Genomic DNA, 16243 nt, shown 5'->3' with positions numbered 1-16243 from the left:
ACCCCTGATGAATAAAGGGACTAAACTGAAGGAAAATGAAATTAATAAAAATATATGTTATTAAATAAGTCAACAAGTTGAAGTAGCACAATAATAAAAATGAATACAATGAAAATATTTAGTTTTCTGTAGATGTGCATCCAAAACAAGCTTTCCTTTTTCCTATTTTGCAGCAATTTTATGAAACTAGTAATTATCTTCTCTTGAAAACAATGAACCATTTCTTCTGTTATTCACCAAATCTGTTATTCACTCTTTTTACATTAAATTCCCTAATTGCTTGGAAGTGTATCAGAATCCGAACCCATCTGCTTTGAGTGTTCCACATCTGTAGTTTACTGATCTCTTTTCCTCTGCTTTGTCTTGATATCAATGTTTCGCTTGCTCTCCTTTTCCCTCTCTTTCTCATATCCTCCTTTTTTAAACTCTGTGTGCATTTCTTGTTCCCTTCTGCCATCATCTCCATCAAAGCAGCTCATGTAGATGTGTGTAAACGCTGAGTTTCTGAGTGTTCTCTCTTACATAATGACTGCGCATGAATCACTGGCCAGAAACACAGCAGCGCTCTCTCTCTCTCTACCCATCTGCATCTGCGCTCGGCTTGTTTGGGTGATCCCGGTTCTACATAAGCGCTCTTTTTCTCTCTGTTAGTGTGCTGTAAATAAATCCTGTTCACTCCTCTCCATATTCACTTCAGGCTTTTGTTAACAGAGCTGATCTGACCTAACCCAGATGGGGGATTATTACACAGTACAGTTAAAAAAAGCTCAAGAGCTATTGTCCCCTGCAGCATCTCACCCTCTTTTCTCCCCCACCTCTCGCTATTTTGCTGCTGTCATGTTTGTGAACTGCTCTCATAAGATAAGCCTCTTTTGTTAGTCCATTTGCATAATTAAAAAAAGGCAGATTGCGGCCAGCTCATTGTCAGGTTAAGGGATCAGCAGCGGAATCCACGGCTTTGATGTGACTCGGCTTTCCACAACACACATGCAAAGCTTTTTGATAAGATAAGATTATTATCATAACAGGAAATGTTAATAAGAAAAACCAAATCTTTTAATATTTTGTTGTTGTTTTTTTATCGGTGTAACACAGGAAATAATAGACAAACAAACAAAGAATCAAACAGTATATAAAAAAACTATATCCACAGGTACGTGCTACACTATAAAAAAAAAAAAAAAAAAAAAACTGTAATTTTCTGGCAGCAGGTTTTTTTTATAACCAGAAAAAACAGAAAAAAAAACATATAGATTAAAATTAATATTAATATTAATATCAATACTAATATTAATATTAACTATACAGATTAATTAATGTGATTCTAAAAATTATTACTGTAAATATGCAGGTTATTAATGTAATTATACAGTTGAATTAATGTGATTTTAAAATTATTACTGTAATTTTACTGTTATTTATTTAACTATACAAATGAATTCATGTGATTATAATAAATATTACTGTAATTATGCAGGTTATTACTGTAATACAGATTAATGTGATTATAATGTTTATTACTGTAATTATGCAGGTTATTACTGTAATTATACAGATTAATGTGATTATAATGTTTATTACTGTAATTATGCAGGTTATATCTGTAATTATGCAGGTTATTACTGTCATTGTACAGATTAATTATTGTGATTATAATGATTATTACTGTAATTATGCAGGTCACTACTGTAATTATACAAATTATTAAATGGATTTTAAAGATTATTAATGTAATTCTACAGATTAATTAATATAATTATAATGATTATTATTATGCAGGTTATTACTGTAATTATATAGATTATTTAATGTGATTTAAAGATTATTACTGTAATTATGCAGGTTATTAATGTAATTATACAGATTAATTAATGTAATTATAATGATTCTTACTTTAATTATGCAGGTTATCACTGTAATTATAGATTATTTTATGTGATTATAATGTTTATTACTGTGATTATACAAGTTATTATTGTAATTATACATATTAAATAATGTGATTATAATGATTATTACTGTAATTATGCAGGTTATTGTTGTAGTTATACAGATTAATTAATAGGATTATTACTGTAATTATGCAGGTAATTACTGTAATTATATAGATCATTTAATGTGATTTTAAACATTATAACTGTAATCATACAGGTTTGTAATGTATTATACAACCTAATTAATGTGATTATAAAGATTAGTACTGTAATTTTACAGAATAAAGATAATACAGATTAATTAATGTAATTAAGCACGAAATTTCTAAATATTCCATAAAATTTTCCACTTTTAACATGCCTTTAAACAGACAAAAAAGCTTTTAAAGAATGATTATAAAAAAGCTTAAGTACAAATAACTGCTGTTGTCATAAAACAATGTAAATTTAAGTAGAAACTATAATATATTAACAAATATTTTTAGGATATGTAGGTTTAACTCCAAAACAGAATAAATAACTGATATATTTCAGTTTTTTCATTTCTTTTTTGCAAATAACATTTGGTCATTATTTAACACCAAAAACAAGGTTAGTGTTATGTGAGGGTGCCTCGACAACAAAATTGAGGATCCAAAGAGCAGTTTATTAAGAGAATCATCTTATAATCAAAGGTTGAAACAGGAACAAACAGTTGCATACAGATAATCCCTAACGTAAAGGTGGCAAACTAAGTAAAAAAGCAAAGGTCAAACACGGCAAGGCAAGAGAAAATGGATCATAATGCTCACTAAACAGGGGTGTGTTTCCCAAAACCATCGTTAGCCAACTAAGGTTGCAAGTTCCTATGTTGTAACAAACATTGTTGGCTGATTTGCCGTTTGCCAAATCTGTCGCTTCAATGAACATTCACATACTGCGTCACAAACTTGAGCACTCGAACTTGAGCACCACCTCTGAAGCTGTAGTTAGAAACATAGTTGACTGTGTGTGTAATCAGTGAGAATCAGCAACAAAATCTGATAATTATTGAAAAAAAAGAAGATCGTGTTCATCAGACGCTGGATTCGAACCGAGTTCATGATAGATCGTGTCAAAAGATATTGCCATGTGCTTTATGAGCTATGCCACTGCTGTCTGTTGCGCTCTTTAGTTATGTTGTTTCCATTGGTTAATCGCGCCCTGGTATGGCGTTAGTTATGCGCCTAGCTTACACATTGCTTAATACAGACAGGATGTATAGCAATACACAAATATCTTTATAAATGAAAAATAATTAAAGGAAAAAATATTACAAAAAATATTACAAATCTTCCTGGGGGGCTTTTTCAGTTTATTTACGACAACTTCATTCATTCATTCATTCATTCATTCATTCATTCATTCATTCATTCATTCATTCATTTTCTTGTCAGCTTAGTTCTTTTATTAATCCTGGGTCGCTACAGCGGAATGAACCGCCAACTTATCCAGCAAGTTTTTACACAGCGGATGCCCTTCCAGCTGCAACCCATCTCTGGGAAACATCCACACACACATTCACACACACTCATACACTACGGACGATTTAGCTACCCAATTCACCTGTACCGCATGTCTTTGGACTGTGGGGGAAACCGGAGCACCCGGAGGAAACCCATGCGAATGCAGGGAGAACCTGCAAACTCCACAACTGAGCCGAGGCTTGAACCAGCGACCCAGTGACCTTCTTGCTGTGAGGTGACAGCAAGAATTTATATAATAATAATAATAATAATAATAATAATTATTATTATTATTATTTTGTTATATGCACATTTATTTTTGTTTATTAAAAACAAGCTTACATTTGTCCACCTGTCAGGTTTTGGACCATATGGGGATTGGACGTGTGTTTGGATATAACACTTCGTTATTGTTGTTTATTAATTTGTTTGCTGGAAATTAGAACTGAATTTAGAAATAGTTTTGAAACAAATCTTTGCGCTTAACAAGCAAATTTAATTATGTAGGCTAATGGATGTCTATGCATACAACACTGTTCCCTTATCCACAAAAAAAAAAAAAGAAAGTTACAGTAAAGGCCCAATGGAGGCTCATTCTTTGTCCTCGCGCTGCAGATGCTCTGTTTAACAGTTTTCTTGCCAGTGAAGCGTTCAGTTTTTCCACTTACAAAGTCCGCCATGTAAATAGCAAATGTGCCATGGCACGACGCAACTGACTCTTAAAGGGAATGGGAGATGAGTCTCTGATTGGTTTATTCTCAAAACACACCCATAACTCATTAAGAGAATAAGATTCTAGATTGTTAAAATAGCCCAATTACTATCTTTAATAATACTAAAAACAAGTTGCCAGAGTTTTAGTTTTCATATTTTTACAGGAATAATATGTAAATATGAATGTAAAATTACGTGCTACTCTCTGAAAATACAGACAGTTTTCTTTAAAAAAACAGAAAAACGTAATACCAAAATACAAGCAATAACTGCAAATTTAGAATGTTAGAATTTTTAATTACAGAAAATATCTGCTAAACCACAGGTATTTCTCTGTATAATGAAAAAATAGGAACATTTTGTAAAAAATAGAGACAATTACTTGTAAAATAATGTTTATTTTTTACAGTGTACGTTTTCTTGCTAAAATTCAACCAATGCTTCATATGAGAATTCTCTCATCACTCACCCTGAAGCTGATGAGAAATAAAGGTACTAATGCCATCAACATATACATGTTTGTACCTACTGTAAAGTGTCCATGTTTGTAACTAAATGTATTATGAATGCTGCAATACGCAATATAATATCAAGACGTTTGGTACATTTTCCAGTACTGGGTTGCGACTGGAAGGGCATCCGCTGCGTAAAACTTATACTGGAATAGTTGACGTTTCATTCCGCTGTGGCGACCCCTGATAAATAAGGGACTAAGCTGAAGGAAAATAATAATAATAATAATGAACGTTTTTACACCCAATTTAATATGCTTATGAAAATTGCAGTTTTTCGGTTTTGCATTTAGATTAAAAATTTAATTTTGTATTTTGCCCATTCCTTTAATTACTCTATGAACTGAACCAGAAGCCAACTCTGTATGGCACTATTCCTGTTTTAGCTAAATTGATAAGCTTTAATTTTTAACTTTGAACCTCAAAGCCAGAAGAGAACTTGCACGGGACATCTGAGAAGTGCTCATTTGAATAGGTGAATTAAAGATATGACATGCAAATTAATCCTTGCTTCTCAACGGTAAAGCTGAATTATGAGCAGTAATTACGTCCACCCGCTGACTTGATTGGTATTCACTCGGTTATGTCTTAGTATGTAAACATTAAGGAAATTGTGTTGTCTAACTTTCTTATCAAGCGGCATAACAACTTGACTGAATGGCTATATAGCTCAATCATGGTTACTTTATTTAAACAGTGTGCAGTGTTATATTTGATATATTCATTCATTTTCTTTTTGGCTTAGTCCCTTTATTAATGTGGTGTCGAGAATGAACCACCAAACTTATCCAACATATATTTTACGCAGCAGATGCCCTTCCAGCTGCAACCCATCACTGGGAAACACCCATACACTTCCATTCACACACATACAGTACTGACAATTTAGCTTACCCAATTTAACTATAGCACATCTATTTGGACTTGTGGGGGAAACCATGCGAAAACGGGAAGAACATGCAAACTCCACACAGAAATGCCAACTGACCCATCCGAGGCTCAAACCAGTGACCTTCTTGCTGTGAGGCGAGAGTGCTACCGACTGCGCCAACGTGCTTCCCAGTGTTATATTTGATTATTCAATTCAATTTCAATTTATGCGACTGAAAACTACTTTTAAAAGGCTGAAAAGCACTGTTTATTTTAGTACATTCGTTGCTATATTTAGGTCATTTGTTTTGTATTTTACTAGTAGAGATTTTTATTTGATAGTGTCCTGTTTTTAGATTGAACCTATCACATTGAACTGTACCGAAACCATGGCCCTAAAACTGAAGACCAAATCAAACCCTGAGAAATTGATAAACTGTTGCCTCCAAAAGTGTATCAGTCCGTAACTGCTTTTGTACCTGTATTTCTGAGTAAATATTATTTTATTTATTTCCTATTTTTTTTATTAATACAAAATGTTACTATAAGACGCATTAAAACGAGGCAACGAATGAAGAGGAAAAATTACCCAACTCCATGAAGTGCAACTGACATCTAACATGGAACATTCTGCACACTTTATGAAAGAGCATCAAATATATTAGGGGGCTATTTATAGTAAAAGAAATAAATAAATCAGACACACAGTACCATGGCGAAAAGCAATGTGTTAAAGCACAATTTGCACAGTTCATGAAAAAACTACAGTTAATAATACAGCTGATGGTATATATTTTTGGTCATAAACTGAATGTTTACATTGAAGCTAAGCATATACTGTACCTTACTAAGTACTACTTTTGAACATATAGGTTGTTTGGGGCAAGTCTAATCATTCCATTGTTCTGAAAAATCAGCATTTTAAAATCTTATTTTAAATCTGCATTTTATTTTTATATCTCCTAGCACTACCTAAATAATTATTCATTCATTCATTTTCTTGTTGGCTTAGTCCCTTTATTAGTCAGGGGTCGCCACAGCGGAATGAACCGCCAACTTATCCAGCAAGTATTTACACAGCGGATGCCCTTCCAGCCGCAACCCATCTCTGAGAAACCTAAATAATTAAGTATGTTATAATCACGTTTTGATAATCGTTTTATACTTGAGAACCGCACTTTAACATCGATCATGACAATATTTCTCACACAATTTTATCACATGGCTCTTAGAAGACTTGGAATAAATATACAGCATTGTTTTATGAAACATTTATGGTGTTTTTCTGTTGCTTTGGGAGTGTGAAAGCTGTTTTTTTGTGTGTATGAGAAGAGCTGTATGTGAAGTTTTAGGTTTTACAGAAATAATAACAATTGTGACATCAAGACTGAAGTTTCATGTTTGAGTGAAAAATCTCTCTCAAAGGGCTTTGCTAACAGATTCAAAGGCTGTTTTGGGTTTATATTTTGATAAGACTGAAGTGGACAGAAAGCACACAGTGCCTGCAGAAGCTGTCAAGAGTTGCGCTTTCATGTAAAGCAGCACATCGAGCTCTCGTCTGCAGACACTAAAGCATGGTGTCTCTTATAGGAAACTAAAGAAAAAGTGACAGATAAAAACAAAAGCAGAAGGCAAAAGGCACAACAAATGGAAATTGAGCTGAAATCTAATTACACACTATTACGATCCATGCTTTAAAAGTGAACTCATCTCACTTGTGCTTTAAAAATTGTGTGTGATAACTGTCAGACTTTGTCAGACTCTAAATTAGACTTCTGTCAGTAAAATTTTTCTTGTTACGATTAACTGTTGAAGCTTATGGCTGCAAAAAAAAAAAAAAAAAAATGATTGCTTCAACAGGTATATACAGTTGAAGTCTGAATTATTAGCCCCCCTTTGATTTTTTTCTTTTTTTAATATTTCCCCAATGAAGTTTAACAGATTTAGGAAAATTTTCACAGTATGTCTGATAATATTTTTTTTTCTACTGGAGAAATTCTTTTTTTTTTTTTTTTTTTTTTTTGACTAGATTAAAAGCAATTTAGGCTAAAGCAATCTAGCCACCTTAGGCACATTTTTTTTTAAAATCTTTTTCGAGTCTACAGAACAAACCATCGTTATACAATAACTTGCCTAATTACCCAAACCTTTCCAGTTAACCTAATTAACCTAGTTAAGCCTTTAAATGTCACTTTAGGCTGTATATAAGTGTCTTGAAAAATATCCAGTCAAATATTATTTACTGTCATCATGGCAAAGATAAAATAAATCAGTTATTAGAAATGAGTTATTAAAACTTTTATGTTTAGAAATGTGTTGAAGAAATCTGCTCTCCTTTAAACAGAAATTGTAGAAAAAAAGGGGGGCTAATAATTCAGGGGAGCTTATAATTCTGATTTCTACTGTATATGAGCAATATCACACGGGTAGCAGTGTAATGTTGCTGTATATCAGCACTGGTGGGCACCGTGCATTGTGCTTAGTGTCCCACCAGTGTTGATATACAACCACAAACCACTGCTGTGAGTGTGATATTGTGTTTATACAACAGTTCGGCAGCATAATCATGTACATAAAAAAGAAAATCATTTACGGAGAGTTTCAAAATCCTTTTGTAAGAGTAACTACTTCTACTATTCATTCACATCTGCAGCTGGCGTCAGGACAGCGGAAAACCATTGGTACTGGACCAACGTCATTTTAGAGCTAGTGTTTGAATGATTATTTAGTGTAATGTCTAAAGTGACAACAAAACAGATTTTGCTCTCATTGTATAGATTATAAGGCTGAACGGCAAGAAATGCCATCAGTCTACAGAGATTTCCTAGTATTTCTCTGTTGCAATCAGATCACAATAAATAATCCTGAAACTTATCACTGTTTATTACTTATAACTGATTACTGTTGTGTTTGCGATAAAGAAAAATGCTAAACTCATGCAGGCATTTCTTCTTTCTTTCATTTTACTGAACTAGTCTGCAGTAGCGAAAACAGCAGACTCATTAGAAACAGATGTTCAACCAACAAGTAACTCAGGGTTTTACAAAGAGTGGCCAACACAAAAATCCCACATTCCTAATATGTGAGTCACATCTCACACGCAACACACTGCAATTACTATGGTATAAATACAGAACTACAACATACAAAAAAGAGAGATTGACTTAGAAAGTCATTTACCAGTTTTATAATTATTTGATCAGCTGTAGATTACAATTATGCTGAGTTTTCCTCCTCTAAGGGCTTATTATGTGGTCTCTGTCGCCATGTTGTGGATGGTGATGTATCGCCAAAATTATAAATATTTAAAATAGGCTCTGTTCTTGTAAATAAAGTGCATAGTTGCAATCTAAACAACTACATTCTTGCCTAAAAAAGCCTCAAAAGTACATTATGTTGTCCAAGAGCTGCAATATTTGTTAAACTGTACTGTTTATTAAGCTGCATTCAGACTATTTGGGCGGAGTAATACAGAAGGATGACAAGGCTGTAGGAGTTCTGATAATGCAGAATATCGCACTGCTATCAGCCAACCAGATTCAAGAACCAAACTGAACTGTTGTGTATATATATATATATATATATATATATATATATATATATATATATATATATATATATATATATATATATATATATATATATATATATATATATGTATGTATGTATGTATGTATGTATGTATGAATGTATGTATACATACATGTTCAGAATAACTAAATGCTTTTGTAGTTCTCATTACATTAACTTCAGTTAAACTGATGTAATCTTTAAACAGATTTTTTTTTATGGTGTAGGCCAGATTAACGTGAAAATGTGTTACCGGTGCCAACACAACAATCTGGATATTCCTAAAAGGCACTTTAAAAAAAAAGTTTAAATAATAAATAATTATTCATGGTATTTTGAAATGCCCACAATATCAGTATTATGCATGTTCATTATAAATTGATATTGAATATCAGGATATCTACTTTAGATCAATTTTGATTTTGTGACAGAATCAGAAAAGTATCATCCTTTGAATCGTTTCTTTAAATTCATTTTCTAAAATAAACTGTTCAGCCAAGCATATCCATTAGCGTAGTAATGTGGTCAGATGGCTGCTGTAAAGGCTTTTGCTAATGAATTTTTCTCTGGTTGGTCAGTGTTGGTCATCCATCGCTAGTGGCTCATTGTTTCAGGGGTTGAAAGATCATTTTGTCTTTTCTCTCTTCTCTCTTTCCTCTTCCTCCAGTCACCATCGACTCACTCTACAAGGTCACAGAAGGGCGTCAATCTGACATCTTCCATCGCCATGCGGAAGGAAGCTTTGATCCCAGCTGCTGTTTTACTATTTACCATGGCAACCACATGGAGTCTCTGGACTTGGTTACCTCAAACTCGGAGGAAGCGCGGACATGGGTGACCGGACTCAGATATTTGATGGCTGGTATTAGTGATGAAGACTCACTAGCTAAGAGGCAGCGTACACACGACCAATATCCTTTAATGCATGAGAAATTAATAATCATTTATACATTTTTATATAGTTTATTCAGGGAGGCACAGAAGGGTTTGTTTTTCTTGTTTTTTGTTGCTCTTTTTTATACAACAGGATGATATTTGCAAGTATATACACTACCATTCAAACACCATTAAGTTGATAGAATTTCTGGTAAGGCTTTAGATTACCACAATCTAGACAACTCAGAACCAGTTTTTAAACTTTAGAATAGTTAAAGCAATATTTCACGCCCCCCGCCTCCCCAAAATGAGAATTTATTTACCCTCAAGTTGTTTTAAACCTTTATGAAATTATTTCTTTTGTAAAAGATATTTTGCTTCTGAAGAAAGCTGAAAAGTCTGCAAATATTGACTTTCATAGTTGGAAAAACAAATACTATAGAAGGCAGTGGTTACAGGTTTACAACCTCCTTCAAAATCCTGTCCAATATAAATTGCTAATACTTGTCATTCTGGTCCATTGCCATTATATGGAGGGAGGGAGGGGGCGGGGGTAAATTGTTGTGACTATCCTTAATCAAAATTAAATATTAGTCACATCTTGGGTCTGCTGAGGGATTTAGATGCTTTCTTAGAAATAGTACATGGAAGGACAATCATTATTTGTTACTGTTTATTGTAGAGTTAATTTGAACACAAACCTGATATCAAATAAACAAAAATCCAACAACTTCGGCCACCAAACACACTGAAGGTAAGGTCTAAAGACCATGTGCTCCCAGCAGGCCCATCTCAACTTGGCCACACCCAGGTTTTAAGCTTCCTCCTGCCTGAATGGAGTGCATATATCTATAATGAAAGAAATCATAATTAACAACATTCATTCATTTTTTGTTTTTGGCTAAGTCCCTTTATTAATTTGGGGTCGCCATAGCGAAATAAACCACTAACTTATCCAGTATATGTTTTACGCAGCGGATGCCCTTCCGGCCGCAACCAATCACTGGGAAAATGATTAACAACATAAACCTTTAAATAAAGTAAACAAATGGCTCCTACAAAACTGGCACCTAATTGTGTTTGAACTTTTTTCAAAACAATTAAAGAAAGTTATTAATGGAGCCATGTCATATTTTCAATATTTGTGTTTAATTGTGAATTAAAAAAACAATTCAGTTAAAATAATTCAATTAATAGTTATCTGCAGTTGTTATTAGAATAGAAGTGACATCAACCCTCTAAATAAAAAAATGAATGAATGAACAAACAAATTCTTGAAGTAATAATATTTTTATTGTAAATGTGATGGAAATATAATTGGTAGTTTATAGAATAAAGCGAATAGGAACATTTAGCCCAAAACCATGTTGCACATTTTGAAAAATTAAACATTTTCACATGGTCTCTTAGTTTTTTCTTAGCTAGCTAAGTAAAAGGGCCTCAACAGTTCTGTCATAATTTACTCACCCTTTACTTGGGTAGAACATTTATGAATATCTTTCTTCTATTAATGCAAAATAAGTTATTTTGAAAAATGTTGGAAACCTGTAACTATTGACTTCCATACTATTTGTTTTTCCAATAATTAATAATTTCATTTGTGTTTATCAGAAGAAAGAAACTTGAAATCTCTTGAGGGAGAATAAATAGTGAATTAATTTTCGTTGTTAGGTGAACTATATATTTAGTGGCACAGCATATCAGTTATGTATATCATAACATTTTATCTGAATTACTTCTGAATTTCACTCACACAAAACCATGATATTGCTTTTTTTTCTTTTTTTGTCACTGTCTTTGTAGAATATACAAGAGCAGCTTTTGGCATTCAGACTTCAGAACTGAACAATTTTCATTTTTGGCTGAACTAATCTTTTAATGGAGGCATTGCGGAGCCATTGCGATTGAAAGATTGGAGGAAGAGGTGGAGAGGAAGGCAAGATTTTGTGATTGATTTAGATTGATTGATTTAGACTGATTTACAAGAGAGAGAGAGAGAGAGAGAGAGACAGAGAGAGGTAGCAGGAGCTCTTTGAGTTGTTCAGGGCTTCAGGGAGTCTTCCTCTGCGGGGAGTTCTTACAGAAACACAGCCTCACATGAAAGAAGCGGCCTTAGAGGAAGTGGAGATGAAAAGCTGGAGCTTCTCATCCTCTCCTCCCTTATGTTTATGTCTGTTATTCTCATTAAAGAGGCGTGAGTCATCAGGAGGCAGTCATTATAATCTGCCATAACAGTAGACACAGAGCGTATGGCCGCTGGTTATTTCACTCTCTTATTGTTGTGCATATAGTATTTCCAGTCCCCACTGTTTCAGAAACACAAGCCTGAAATCAGAAGAAAAGAGCAGCCAATATTTTTTTATAGAGCAACAGTTTTTATAATGTAAAATATGTTAAAACTGAGGATGGAGACATGGTAAACTACAAGGTAGTAAACATACAATCAAAAAATATGATTTTGCTGCTTGTTCAAACTGCTTATATAAAATGAGCTGAAACAACACAATTCTTAAGATGTTTTTGGCACAACCTATATGTTTTATGTTCAATCCACTTAAATTTGTTACGTTACCTTAATTGATTTGTGCTGGGATATCATAAAATACTTGTGCGTAACCCAGCATTTTTTTTACAGTGTATGAACAAATCCACGTCACACAGTTTATCAGCAAATCTACAGTGATGAAATAGTTTTAAAAGAAATCAACATATGCACTTCAATCTCACATATGGTTTAAATTAGTCATAAATGGTATAATGATAATAATAATAATGATTGTAAAAATCATTAAATTTATAGTAAAAGAAGGGAATCGTGGTTGCCAAAATTTTACCAGTAAAAAAATGATAGGAACATTTTTAATTTTAAGGTAAAATTCATTATTTCATTAATTTATGTTATGTTAACATTGATGTATTGACGTTTAAACAACTACATTGTACTTTTGCAATTTATTAAAAATACAAATATGAAATCATCAGAAAAAAGCAACCAGATATTGTTTTTGTAATGTAAAATATCTGAAAACTGAGGATGGAGTCATGGCAGACTACAAAGTATTGAACTTATGAACAAATGCACATCAATTTCATTAATCTTGCTCTCAACTGCTTGGTAAAGTTCTGGTGAAATGTTAATGTCTGTCTGATTAGCCTCCTAATCACGCTGCAGTTATCTGAATCAACCTCTAAATTTGGATGACTTTCAAAGTCTGTCCCTTGTCTGCAGACCTTCTAAGTAGCCTCTCACTGTTTTCTTTTCAGTCACACAAGCACTGCCACTTTCAGGCCTGTAATTACATCCATCCCAGGCTCTTTGCCAACTGTCATACTTCATAAAACCAGACGTCGTTTCTTCTAGACTAAGTAAAACTTATCTATTTCCTGTAAGTGTCTCAATGCTGATTACATATACAACATATTAAAACATTATTCCATACATATATGCACACATACAGTATGTGACCCTGGACCACAAAACTAACCCTAAGGGTCAAAGCTTTTGGCAAATGTATATAACAAGCTGAATAAATAACCATTTTGTTGTTGTGTGGCTTATTAGGATTGTATAACATTTGGCAGAAACCCATATATATATGAAAATCTGAAATCTGAGAAAGTCACCTTTAAAATTGTCCAAATTACACTAAGTTCTACTTAAAGTACTACTCAAAAGTTAAGTTTTGATATAAAATATGGGCTCAAGATGTAATGTAGTTAAAAATGATTGTAGGAATACACACAATATTTCAACATATACAGCTGTGCAACTTAAGGATTTTGTATATGCAAATATCAAATAGAATAAATGTCTCAAAATCACATGCAATATTATATAAACTCTACACATACCACATCTTATACAGTATCATGTATTCTAAGCAACGTGTGATCCAGTTATTGGACTTCTCAAGCTCAGAACCAATTAACATCACAAAACAATTTAGCAGCCCAGTTACACTAACAAGTTGGTCTTATACATTACATCAGTGTCAGGGGGGCCTTTTTTCATGAATAAAAAAACAATAAAAATGCATTTTTATTACATTCGCAATAAACATTGTGTGTCTGTACTGTGCTTGTGATTCTCTTAGTTGTGCATTAGAGCTAGTTGTGTTACAGCTCTGAGGAGTGTAAAGCATGAGCTCATCCACTCCTAATGTGCTCAGACAGATATAGATAATAATGTTTCTTAAAAAGGCGCAGGCGACCCCCCCCCCCTGCCTTCTCCTTAAATAAATAAAAAATAAATCATACAAAGCTTTCTATTTGGTATCAGTTTTTGCCTGATTTTTCTGATGTTGCCATCCTAGCATTTTTTGTCCTTTGGCCTTAACCTTGCTGTAAGTGGATGAAGCAGACCTTTGAGGAGGCTGATAAGAATGGAGATGGTCTTTTGAACATGGAGGAGATCTACCAGCTTTTACACAAGATGAATGTCAACTTGCCTCGAAGGAAAGTTAAACAGATGTTCCAGGTATGTGGAAAAGATTGGAAAATTAAAAGTATTAAAGACATAGCCAACCCCCAAAAATGAACATCCTCATCTTTTATTGACACTTATGCCATCTCAGATATACTATCTTTTCTTTAGATGAACACGAATCACTAGTCAAATATTCCATCTATATAAACATGTTATAAAATTTACTTGAGAAGCAAGCTTCAAATTGTGCAAGCAACTGGCCCTCTCGTGAAGCTTGAAAGTTTTTTGTTTTTTTTATAGTGTTGTAAAAGACTATTTTATTTTATAGACTGTAAAATATATGGAGGTAGTATCTGTGACGTCACCCATAGTTTTCTAATGAGCGCAAATGAAGATACAAGTAGGCATAACCAACCCTCACCATTTTGTTTGCGAGTCATCGCATCCCCTTGGGGTGGCCGAATAAGGGAAAGAGGCGGAGCATCAATGGAGCTACAGATGCCTGCTATAATTCGAGAGAAATGCTTAATACTTCATTACTTTAGTGATAATTGGATTTATCAAATATTAAAATCAATATTTAGGTATTGATAATAATTATAATAATTATTGATAATAATATTGATATTTTAGCCTCACGTTGGGGCACCAATTAATGTCAAAATAACAGATAAACAACTCCTAAGCACCAGACAGCTTTCCACTATCAAAATAATTAACAATAAAATATTGTTAATTAAAATATAAAAATTAGGAGTTTATTATCTGGCCAAATCTGAAGGATAATGAGATCGTTTGACTTGTAGAGTCTTTTTCTGTATTATCAACACAAGGAAGACACAATTGTAATAAATGGGTATTTATTAACAAAATAGTAAACAAAGGTAACAACAATTACTAAATGTTCAGTAAATGAAGTGCATAGGCAAGTGATGAAGGTGGTTAAGTCAAGGTAAGGTAAACCTTATTCTACAATAACAAAGAACTGAGGAAGTTTTTGTTATTAATGAATATCAGTTATAAACATTTAATTCATTAGAATATTTTATACTTAAACACACTATGCCAAGGTCTAATTTAGAGGGCTGGAAAGTGGAATAAGTGCAAGAAGTTGGATGTTCTTGCAGATCTTCAAGCATGGAACGAGCAGACTTGGCTCTCTTGAGCTTTCAGAAGAAGAAATCTGTAGATTCTGAAGATTTCTGGAGGTGGTGGTTCAATGTCCGGGACACACCGACGTCTTTATCCTTGAGCGTAGAAATCTGTAGATTCTGAAACACACAGAAATTGGAGATTTCTGAAGATGGTGGTTCGATGTTGGGAACACGCCGACGTCTTATCCTTGAAGGTAGAGCTGGGACACGCAGATTTCTGGAGGTGGTAATATTGAAGCTATGGTTTCAGACGCCTTGGAAAAGCACTGTGAATCCAATGACCAAATCCTTTCTGGAACACACAGCAAAAGTTCTGATATCACTCTCGATACCCCTTGTTGTTACTACCACGCTCTGCACCACTCTTGCTCTGATCTGCAACACACTTCTGAACAGAATCGACTTCTTAACAAAACCCTCATTCTCTTTGTTTGAGAGACTGTCTTTAATACTTTCTCTGGAAACGGGATTGAAAGGATGTCACCTTTCAAATCCAGCATTGTGATTGGATGATCCTGTGAGTTGGGAGATGTCATCCATAATGTGGCCTGATTGGATCAAGAAGCATTAGAAGTTTAGCAAGTTCTGGACTCTTAACACCTTTGTCTTTCAGATAATCAAAAGACAGATGGTCACTGTCTCAATAGCCACTTTCTGATGAGCTAAAGAAAAGGGTCGAAGTTTAGTGTAAGCTTTGCAGCAT

The 16243-nt window shown here is 33.6% G+C and overlaps 1 protein-coding gene across 5 annotated transcripts in view; it reads left to right on the top strand.

Annotated features, from left to right (window-relative positions):
- Positions 1 to 16243, top strand: part of plch1 (phospholipase C, eta 1) — a 104633-nt gene that overhangs the window by 25125 nt on the left and 63265 nt on the right. For 4 of the 5 annotated variants that reach the window (XM_073929985.1, XM_073929988.1, XM_073929987.1 and 1 more), the window contains exon 1: positions 10833 to 14437. In XM_073929985.1, coding sequence (XP_073786086.1) covers positions 14312 to 14437 — 126 coding nt within the window. In that variant the 5' untranslated portion in view covers positions 10833 to 14311. Of the gene's footprint in view, positions 1 to 9751; positions 9995 to 10832; positions 14438 to 16243 lie in introns of those variants that run through there. The other variant, XM_073929989.1, reaches the window with a different exon arrangement.

This window comes from Danio rerio, chromosome 18 (assembly GCF_049306965.1).
Source record: "Danio rerio strain Tuebingen ecotype United States chromosome 18, GRCz12tu, whole genome shotgun sequence".
Taxonomy (NCBI): domain Eukaryota; kingdom Metazoa; phylum Chordata; class Actinopteri; order Cypriniformes; family Danionidae; genus Danio; species Danio rerio.
This window is presented reverse-complemented; position numbering and strand designations above follow the sequence as displayed.